Source organism: Limulus polyphemus, unplaced genomic scaffold (assembly GCF_000517525.1).
Source record: "Limulus polyphemus unplaced genomic scaffold, Limulus_polyphemus-2.1.2 Scaffold1951, whole genome shotgun sequence".
Classification (NCBI taxonomy): Eukaryota; Metazoa; Arthropoda; class Merostomata; order Xiphosura; family Limulidae; genus Limulus; species Limulus polyphemus.
The window spans coordinates 21509-33126 of record NW_013667561.1 but is presented as its reverse complement, the minus strand read 5'-3'; the positions used below and the strand labels follow the sequence as shown (position 1 = coordinate 33126).

The 11618-nt window shown below is 34.0% G+C and overlaps 1 protein-coding gene across 1 annotated transcript in view; it reads left to right on the top strand.

Moving 5' to 3' along the window:
- The window catches only part of LOC106465455 (E3 ubiquitin-protein ligase TRIM9-like), a 72546-nt gene extending 62790 nt beyond the window's left edge, over positions 1-9756 (top strand). Inside the window, exons 6-8 of the mRNA XM_013925685.2 lie at positions 2317-2455; positions 7332-7556; positions 8879-9756. Coding sequence (XP_013781139.1) covers positions 2317-2455; positions 7332-7556; positions 8879-9204 — 690 coding nt within the window. The 3' untranslated portion in view covers positions 9205-9756. The remainder of the gene's footprint in view (positions 1-2316; positions 2456-7331; positions 7557-8878) is intronic.
- The last annotated feature ends 1862 nt before the right edge of the window (positions 9757-11618 follow it).

Below are 11618 nucleotides of genomic sequence, written 5' to 3'. Positions count from 1 at the left end.
CTAAAGGTGTATAATATTAAAGCGTTATTTTAGTATGTCAGTGTTATTTTATACCCCATTATTTAATTCTAAAGGTCTATAATATTAAAGCGTTGTTTTAGTATGTCAGTGTTATTTTATACCCCATTATTTAATTCTAAAGGTGTATAATATTAAAGCGTTGTTTTAGTATGTCAGTGTTATTTTATACCTCATTATTTAATTCTAAAGGTCTATAATATTAAAGCGTTGTTTTAGTATGTCAGTGTTATTTTATACCCCATTATTTAATTCTAAAGGTCTATAATATTAAAGCATTATTTTAGTATGTCAGTGTTATTTTATACCTCGTTATTTAATTCTAAAGGTCTATAATATTAAAGCGTTGTTTTAGTATGTCAGTGTTATTTTATACCCCATTATTTAATTCTAAAGGTCTATAATATTAAAGCGTTATTTTAGTATGTCAGTGTTATTTTATACCCCATTATTTAATTCTAAAGGTCTATAATATTAAAGCGTTATTTTAGTATGTCAGTGCATAGCAATCGAAAACAAAATTTATATTCTTATAACAATCAGCTACAGTTTCTTTAATCATATTAGGTCAGTAAATAATAAATATATTACTCTAACTAATGACCTTTCATATGATTTGCTTTGACGTTTATTTAACTTTGATCCTGCTTTAAATGTTGATGTAAAGAAAATAGCCTTTTTCACTGAAAAATTAAACCAAGTTTGAGTTAGTGATAATGCACTAGAAAACCCCTTATAATATATATAAAAATCTGGAGCTCATAACCTTCCTGAGCTTCGTCTTGGATGGGCATGGTATCTCAAGTGTTCCTCCGTACTTTCTGTGTTATTTACCTAGTCTTTAAAATAGCTGTAACGTCAGAAAAGAACATAGCATCGTAATATGTAAGCGTTAACATTCCTAAAGTGCCATTCATCATAATTTAGTCGACATTAAGTCCTCGTAGTTCTATCTCATCATTCCTAATCTAGTGCTCTTCCATTTGGACTTAAAACTGTGTTATTTTTCTCTTAACTAAGGGACTAAAATAATCTCCGTTCTCTGTCAAAATACTTGTGATACAAAATGAAATGAGTATATGCATTTCAATATTAGTGCAAAAACAAAACCTTTCGGATAAGTCAGTCAGTGGTTGATTTCATATATACAGGATATATGTTCATTTCTGGGTTGAGATCCAAAAGTAACTATTGCTAAAAATTCTCGATCAAAATGACAAAAACTGTAATTCTATTTGTTTGTTCACCTGAACGACATCTAGTGGACTGAACGACTAGATCAGAGACCCCCATATTATTGAAATTAACATTCAAGTACAATTTAATTTCTATCTGGGAAAGAAAAAAAAAACTAGGTCAACTGTTATCCAGAAAGTTTAGAGATAATGATACTTCTGGAGATGTGTATGGAATAGAATGTACAGATCGCAAAAAAATGTTTTTTGCTCTTCAACGGGAACATTTAAAATCTCCTTCTCATGTTTCTAAACATGTCTAGGAAATTATATTTTTTTGTTCTTATTAGGTAAAAATCCTCAGCAAAAAAACAATAACGTTAACAGACGAAAAATAAAATTATAAAGGTGTTAATTTATATTTATTCTAATCGTTATCTCTTGTATATAAAACACATTTCTAGGCTTAGCCTTAAACCTTAAAACTCTATTTATATATTTGACAGTTTATTGATAAATAAATACCTTATTGATTATACATTTGCCGAATCACATGGTTTGTGGAATATTATTGCAATGGATAGTCTTGTGATCCTCTTATCTTAACTTAATTTCTCTTAGTCTCACTTCTTGTATCTCGTTTAATGATGACAAAATAAATAAACGTTTGACTCTTTACAACCGCTAAAACATTGTCTGAAAGAGAACACTAGGGTTCAGACATAGTCGTCCCTAATTTTGATCAGCAGATAGAGGGAAGACAATCAGTCGACAGTACGCACCGCGTGAAGCAGCTACTCTTAACCGGAGAGAATTATTAACAGTTACTCTTATAACGCACCTAGAAACTGGAAGTGCATGTCGTATTTAGTAGTACCACGTCTCGAATTCCCAGTACGATATTCTGACCACTAGGCCACACTCAAGCCACCTATAAGTCAAATTTTCTTCCAGAATATTAATCTGAATTGCACAAATTCACTTAAATTGCCTAAATACAAAGTTTTCTTAGTTAACGATATTTCTGTAAGTTTTGTTTTAAGTATTATTATTGTTATATGCGTACATAGAAATAAGGTCATCGTGTTAATTTATCTTACATATTTTACGTTGTTTCTTACAGGAAGTGTATAGTGGTCCAGACACTATCTGCAGAATAGAAAATCTCTTGTTTAGAACACTCTACAATATAAGAGTTAAGGCTGTCAACAACATAGGCTCAAGTGGTTTCAGCGATGTCATGTCTATTCGAACTGACGAAGGTGAGACAACCAGATAAAACTATGACGTGATTGCTACCCGACCAAACCCAGTTGACCCATTTGATTTCATTTAAAGTTACTGATTTCCTTCAAATTCATCTCATTTTGCTCGTATTCTGATGATTATATAACACGTTTGTCGTAGTTTAGTAGGTTGTTGTTAAGCCCAAAGCTACACAATGGGCTATCTATGTTCTGCCCACTACGGGTACTGAAACCCGATTTTTAATGCCGTAAGCCTGCAGAAATACTTCTTAACAAATGGGGGGGGGGGTATTTTTTGTAGAAATGTATGTATAAGGAATGTGTTTGTGAAACTGACTACTACTTATTACACTTTTTTTTTACATATACTTTCAGGTTTTGCTTTAAGACGATAGTATCTGTTTAAGTTGTCTCTCATCCTCACCTTTCATGTTATTGTTTTCAATAAAATCTAATTAAAACGAATTTTGCTTAAACGTTTATCAGCTGAAAACACACACTCACACACCAAAGTGCACGTGATGTAAAAACAGGTGCACGTGATACATGAGTAAAAGTAAATGTAGTAAGCGAAACATGGTGCCATATAGGTAGATGCTTAACCAGAGTCATGACTATAGAGTAGATTTTTTATCCTTCTCAAAACAAAAAAAGAAAGAGATCTATTTAAACTGTAAGTTCGAAACGTTTGTAGCATTGTTTAGTAGCCCCCCAGTGGTACAGCGGTATGTCTGCGGACTTACAACGTTAGAATCCGGGTTTCGATACCCGTGGTGGGCAGAGCACAGATAGCCCATTGTGTAGCTTTGTGCTTAACTTCAAACACCAATTGTTTAGTAACTATTTCCTAGTCTTGTTAACGGTGTTTTGTTTTTATAAACGTGGCTTTTCTTTTTCAACTTATTACAAAAGTGAAACCCATTACAGTTTTGAAATCTAGAGACACGCTGTTGAAATCGTGTTTTTTTTTTTGAGCTGACTTTGTTTTTCATGGGCCAGTACAATAAAAAAAATGTGACGCGCTCGAACTTCTATTTGTTCTTGGCCAAGGGAATTAGAAAAAGCAAGCTAGCTACGATCGAAGTGCGAAGATAAGGAACTTAACCTACCTGGCTCGATTAAATGTGATTTTGATTGATTTTACAGTCGTCGAATAAGCAGCAGTGTCTGTACTTGAAGGTTACGTTATTTCTTCGGCTGAAACTAAATATATATATATATATTAGTTTTTCGTACCTGCTAGAAAAATTCGTTAGTTTCAACTTGTCCAATTTTTTATCAAATGACAATATCAGAGGATGTCAACCTTCTGAATGAACAAAATCTTATTGTTGGATCACATGATTGTTGTTATATTCTTATAAAATTCCTCTTTGCATATGGGTGTGTGACAGCTTTCTGTGTGACAGATCAAAGCATCAGAGTCACATCAATATTTTAAGTGAAAGTTGATTATGCTTATTTTCTAAATCTCATAGACAATTGTTAAATTACTTTTATTGTTTTAATAAAGCTCTTATATTTTAGTATATTTTGTTATAAGTGTAATTTGGTTAAGAAATAAGGTCGTATTATGAAAAATCGGCTAAAAAAGAAGTTTGTGATAAGTATGAGATTGGAAAAGTCCGTTTTAAGTGTTCGCTCTAAAGACTGTTGATTTTGAAAGTCAAAATTAACTGAGGTAAAATTTTCAAATTTGCTAAAAACCACAGTATGGTAAGCAGACAGCTTCTCAGTGGCACAGCGGTAAGTCTGTGGACTTATAACGCTAGAAATCTGGTTTCGATATGGTGGCCTCGCAACGAGCCTCCTGGTTCCACTTTGTGGAACTATGACTCTAAGACAGTAGAGCCCTCTGATGAAACTTTGGGGAAACTATAACGTTATTATCTCTACCACCCCTCTCTTACGTCTGAGGTAGGCAAGATACTTATGGTATCTAACTCAGCTTATGAATATGTTAGTATTTATATAAAGTGTGTTAAACAATAAATATGAAAATATCTCAAATGTTTCTGTTTTTTTTTTATGGAATCATAACTTCATTGTTTAACTGCACTAGTTATTGATTGTTTTACAGAAAACACTATTTCAGTACTACAAACAAACAAATGAAACCTTACAAAAATCTGCATTAATAATGAAGATAACTACCTTTTTCCAAGTTAAAATAGTCAACTATCAACTGAAATATGAGGCTCTAGTCCATCTAAGTGCATTTGTTTGGGAGAATATTGAGTTCAGACGTACCTATACAGACACTTCCCTTAGTGACACCGTCCGCCTTTTCTTTGCTGTTCGTTGATTTTTATTTTATCATCTACTTTTCCACATTGCCAGTATACGGATGTGGTGTTTTACATCATAAGCCATAGCCCAGTGTTTCTCAACCCTTTCTAGCACAATGCACACTTACTTTAATAAAAAATGTAGTATGACATTATTCCACATTCCCTTAGCAACCTAGGAATGTTTAAACATAATTTACTTTCAAGCTGAAATATGAGCTCGTCCCAATATGTAGAGTCGCTTTATCCTGGCAGGAACGGTTGACAGTAGCTTCTGATTCACTGACCACAGATGCCCTCTTTGTTTGTTTTTTCAAAAAAATTAACTCGCACAGGTATCAGGTCAAATCCCTCCTATGTCGAAATGGCACATGGGATCTGGTGCTGAACTCCGGCTTAATTGACACAAGCGTATAAGAATGGTGACACATTTCTTCAAGACGAGATGCCAGTCCATCTCAGGTTAACCCCCCCCAACTAATAGCTGGATAACCATCATACATCTGGGTATACTAAGGTAAAATGTCTTTCTCACAGACACAACAGCGCGACACTAGTCAACTTCGAATTCGCAAACATCCAACTATGGTCCAAAGCGCGAAGCCACTGAACCACGAAAATGGAAACAAAATTTAGATTGCATGGTCTGAGACTGCTGATTTTTCGTTACAACAGTGAAATAGAATGAGCCCAACAGCATATTACCAAACTTAATTTCTAAACTGCTAGCCATTATGGAAATGTTCTTATCGCTTTCCATTTCAGATGAGCTCCAGTCGAAATCTTCAAAACGAGCTGAAGGAAAACAAAAACTAAATTTCTCTTCAAGACTTTTCAAACTCTGAAGAAGGACATTGAACAAAAAAGTCGAACTTGCCGAATATGCCAGAGGGAACATTTCTAGTGCTACCTTTTAACGCTAGATAACTAAATCTGAAGGCTTATAACACTAAATACTGGGTTTTGTTACCCGTGGTGGGCACAGCATAGATAACCCATTACATAGCTTTGTGCTTAACACCAAACAAACAAACAAAAATACTTTTTTTAGAAAATTTCTTATTCCGTGAATTTATACGTATCATTAGTTATCGCCAACATAAGCTGTCTACGTCTTCTCATGGAGCTGTTTAGGCCTTGGTGGTCATATCCGGCTATTAACCAGTTTTTGTTTTTCTTACTGTGGCTGGTTCAGCTAGCACAGGCAGTGAATTTTAATGTATCACTCAGTATTTTGAAGTTAAATTGGAAAATTTCTTGGATAAAGGAAGGCTTTGACAGTTTGATCTGTCTTTGTGTATGTATTTGTTTTATGTGCGTGTGTTTGGCATGTATTATACGTTTTACTGAAAGTTCAAGTGGAGGTCAGTCTAGTGTTTAAATGTTTTGACATAATGTTCTATCTACCTTTGTTATGTGTCGATTGTAACCGTGTTCTCATTTAGCGTGATATTTATTTTTTCTTTTTGTTTGTCTGTCTTTGGACGAATCAATTTAAACATTTTTACTTGTGAAATACGGTCTTTGATTGGTTTCTAAATATTGAACAACAAAAAATGCTCACTTACAAAATCTTAAACCTCATTTTTTTCGAGGTTTTCCTTGTCCATGTCGGATTATCCCACACGTACCTCAAGCTTTCAAAAGAGACCATACAACGAGAGCCAGCCATTCGTTGCTAAGAAATCAACACAAAGCGTGACCTACTTTTACAAAATAGAAGTTACACAGTTTTCTTACAAAGTTTGTTTCTCTCTATATCACGATTTTTGACATATAGATAAATTTTAGATGCCGTACTCGTGTTGAAAAGACTATCTATAAAACTTCACTATTGCGACCACTTTTAAGTATCATAACAAAAATTTGAAAATGATATTTCGAAACAAGAACTCCTGATAAGGCCAGTTTACACGAGTTCATTGATAAAATATCCATACATAATAAATTAATTAGAATGATTTACCAATCCTTTTAGTTTGTTTGTTGTTACGCGCAAAACTACACAATGAGCTATCTGTGCTGTGCCCCCCACGGGTATCGAAATCCTGTTTTTAGCTGAGGTACTGGAGAGGGGGGGTAATCCTTTTATAGTTCAGGTCGTAGAGTAGCTGATGCTTACAAATACGTGTTCAGGTCGTAGAGTAGCTGATGCTTACAAATACGTGTTCAGGTCGTAGAGTAGCTGATGCTTACAAATACGTGTTCAGGTCGTAGAGTAAACACGTATTTGTAAGCATCAGCCACGTATTTGTAAGCATCAGCTACTCTACGACCTGTACTCTACGACCTGAAAACACGTATTTGTAAGCATCAGCAAAATGTGTTATTTTTTACACACTAGAATTTTGACCACACTTTAATATTAAAAATAGAAATTGGGAAAATATTGAAAGTGAACATAGTTATTGTGAGCTCTTACAGTTCCGGTATATATTAAATGACATCTTGATTTCTGGTTTAATGAAATACTATTTTTGAGCTCTTAATACTTTCTGTTGTTTTACCTGATATTGGATAAAAAGCCGTTTTTTTAGTTTTTTTTTACAAAAGCTTCAATTGTCAGACAATTTTTAGTAACGTGGTTTCTATATTCTCTCTAGTGGCCTGGTTTAGTTTGGATCCATTGACTGCCCACTCTGACATCATACTGTCCAATGAGAATCAAACTGTCACGTGCGACACCTACGAACACCGCGTGGTGCTAGGAAACTTAGGTTTCTCCCAAGGGTTGCATTACTGGGAATTTACTATTGATAAATACAATACGAATGCGGACCCTGGATTTGGTGTCGCCACTTTCGATGTGGCCAAAGACATAATGCTGGGTAAGTCGAGATTTTTCACTTTATTTGATATATATATATATATTGTCGTTGTTTTTGAAAAACAACAACAACACAGAAACAAACAAATAAAAAACGATATAATTCCTAAAAATATTGTACTTTTCAAATAGCCAAACAAGAATATTTAGAAACTCTGATATTTAACTTATCGATTGATAACCTTATTCTTCTAGCTTTCTACTTTAAAAATTAGACAAACTATTAAACGCTTATAGCACTGATTTTCTACTAATTTATTTTAACTGCATCTTTCGTTATTTTATACCATTCGTGAAATTAGTGCCTGATGGCTATCTTTGTACTTACCCATAATCTGAAAAAAAATCCCAAACTTTCAAATTATGACTCCCAAGTAAACTGCTTCGAATTTCTTTAAGAAATCTATCAATAATTACGGTAGGTTTATCGTTAGCAGCAGTACGCCTGAATAGCTAATAGGAAGTTTCCCGCCAAAGAACAGTTTTTAAACATTGATGAGGAGTATTCTGAAGAAATTACCGATTAAAATAAAGAAAAGAAAATGACTTCTTTAACTTTAATTTTCAAGAGTTAGATAACTAAATGGAAAGATAAAAAAGGAATCATACCTATACACTTAAAACAGTTTTAATAAAATAACACATCGGTTGGCTGACAAGTAAATTACGAAGAGAACTGGTTACTTTTTCACCAATTTCATCAATTAGTTTAAAGAAAGTGCTTGTTGAGTACATTTGGTAAAAAATAACCAGTCTTAGCATGGTGAGTCGTACATACACAAACCGAATGTTTGGTTATTTTTTTAACCAAGTTTTAAAGTTTACCCAGTCTAATCACATAAATTACATCTTACTCAAATGGCAGATCTAAATTATCCATACTCCTCTGTAGCATGTAAGTAGTCGTGTTGTTGTACCAAAGTTCAAACATTGCACAGAAAAGATGACAAATAAAACCATTGCATAGAAAGAAATAAATTAAATCCTAAGTGTGTGTGTGTGTTTTAATTAATTTAGTTAGCTATTTGTGTTAGAAAATATATGTATGTTTAACAAGAAATTACGTTAATACGTATTTATTAATAAAAATAAAAAATTACAATTTTTAAGCGTGAAGAAATTCGGAACTCTTAAGACCACGTTTAATCGAGTATAGAGTGGGTTTTAAAATTAAATAGTAAAAAAAGAAACACTTTTGTGGTTAAATATGCTAGGTAAAGTATAGTCTATCCTGATGAAGGAAATATTTACGTTTAAGGTTGGAGGACCAAAGGGTTTTCTTTTCTGGTGTTTACTGTCATGAGCTGAATATGCTATTTTCAGGTAAGGATGACAAAGGATGGAGTATGTATATCGACCATCAGAGATCGTGGTTCTTACATTCCGATCATCACCACAGTAGAACAGAGGGCGGAATAGATACAGGATCTGTCGTTGGAGTGCTGTTAAACTTGGATGAGCATCAGCTAAGTTTCTATGTTAACGATGAACGCCAAGGCCTCGTAGCTTTCACTGGTCTCCACCAGGAAGTGTTCTACCCTGCAGTCAGTGTCAACAGAAATGTCCAAGTTACAGTGCACACGGGATTAGACCCTCCAGTGGAAAGTAGTGACCACGATAGTGAAGGAGAAGGAAAGGGCGTAGGGTAGTTCTTTAGGTAATCCTGATCTGGTGGTGATATGATCGTTAAAATATTATGAAATGAACTTCAAAATATCGCAGTAGAGAATTTGATGTATGTTTTCTAAAAAAAAGAAATTAAATAACACGCTTTAATTAAATTATATTAACAACTTTTTCAGGTTTGTATCAAATTATGTAATGAAAAGAGGGGCTGTAAAATTTTTGCTGATGTAGTATAGATCTTTTTGTCCACTAGGAATCTAAACACTTAATCAAAGAACAGTATTATTAATATTTACAAAACAAAAACGACTACCCACTCCAGAAAAAAAACTATTTTATTCCAAACCGACGTTTCGTGAAAAAAGGAATCAAACTCAAGTGACATATATAATTAATTACAGAAGACTTGTTTTCAACTATGAGGAGGTAGTAAAATATTGGATTGAATGCATCCTTTGAACGACTCGTATTATCGTAGCCAGTAAATATCATATCGTTCAACGTTTCACAAATAACACAGGCCTGCGAATTTAAACTTCATAAAAGTTGTTTTGGTTTTAATAACGGATTTTCCATAATTCAGCTACGCATATCTCGAAAATAATATTCATTTTTTTTCCATCACGAAAGGAGTTTTTACAAATCTAGAACAAAAAAACAAACAAACTCTTATTTAGATCAAATTATTATTTCGTTTACCACAATGAACATTTTTTATTATTACGTTTGTTAACAAAAATACAAACAAACTGGAGGAAAAGGAAGAACATTGATGTCATACGACTATGCATCCTCATTCATCCTGATTCTTTTGGGAAATCTACGTCTTGTAGTCTTTCTTTTATGTATTGCGTTATGATGTTTTGAACAAAATCTGTACGTGAATGAGAAAAAATGGATATCATTTTCGGATTCAGCATACAGAAATTACTATAGAGCATGTAAAAATTTCAAAAAATATAACCATTGCAGGCCTGTGTTATTAATTAGCGAACTCGTATCCTTAGTATTTATTAATGTACTTGATTATTTATAATACTAAACGTATCCCAAACCCGAGAACAGTCTTATTGAGAAATAAAAAATAGTAATTTTTACTGAATTTTACAATTCTGATGTAACTAGTATACCAGAAGAGCTAAGTTATTCTTTCGAGAATAAATATTTTTGCCCTTTTCTTTAGAACAATCAAAGCTGTTAATCAGTATCACAAATAATATCAGTTATGAAAAATTTTCAACCGCCTCTTTCAAATATTAAAGCGGCATTTCCTCATTATAAGTAGAATAAAGTCGAATTCGGACTGGAATGTTTAGACCCAATTCTGAGACTTGCAGTGTCAGGTCCAGCGCAATTCGATTCTGAGAAAAAGAAACCGCTATGGGTCTGAGCATAAAGAAATATTTTTAGGTCCAACCATACTTGTGGAAAATAAAAAGGTGCTGCTCGGCTCGATTTCGAATACTTATACATATTAATGACCGATCAGATTAGACATCGGACCCGGCTCTAGTCCGAATATACTCATACATATTAATGACCGATCAGATTGGACATCGGACCCGGCTCTAGTCCGAATATACTCATACATATTAATGACCGATCAGATTGGACATCGGACCCGGCTCTAGTCCGAATATACTTATACATATTAATGACCGATCAGATTGGGCATCGGACCCGGCTCTAGTCCGAATATACTCATACATATTAATGACCGATCAGATTGGACATCGGGCCGTCTCTAGTCCGAATATACTTATACATATTAATGACCGATCAGATTGGACATCGGACCCGGCTCTAGTCCGAATATAATTATACATATTAATGACTGATGAGATTGGATATCGGACCTATCCGACTGATCACTAAAGGCTCCACTCCTGGCCTAGTTAGTCTAAAGCTTAGTCTAGTACTGGACACCTACTTTGGTTACGCATAAAACCTCTACAGGCACCAATATGAGGTGGCATATCACGTACAAATAGAGATGTTGTTTCGTAAGCCTTTTTAACCAGTCTATTACTGGGTGTACAGACTCTCAAACAGAATGAAAACGATCCTAGTGTTTCGGAAAGAGCTTGGATTGGCCCTGCGATAAAGTTCTGGGTTTCATAGCTGGCGAGCCGGGTTCGAATCCGTGCGACACTATAAACTATTCCCCACAAAAACACTTTAAGGCGTTGTAAGAATGACAGTAAATCCCTTAACGTTGAAATTAGGGTGTTGATGAGTGATTGTAGTTCAAAATGAGGGACAGTGGCAAATAGCCTTAGTAGCTTGGCCATAAATACAAAATACAAATTTGTATTTTTTAAGGGAAAGTGTTATATTTACTCGACCTTTCGCTTTACAGCTTCTTCGGAATTGTGCTATACGAGTTTTCAAGAAACTAGAAAAAGAATGTGTTTATAGAATATTCACGAAGAGGCTG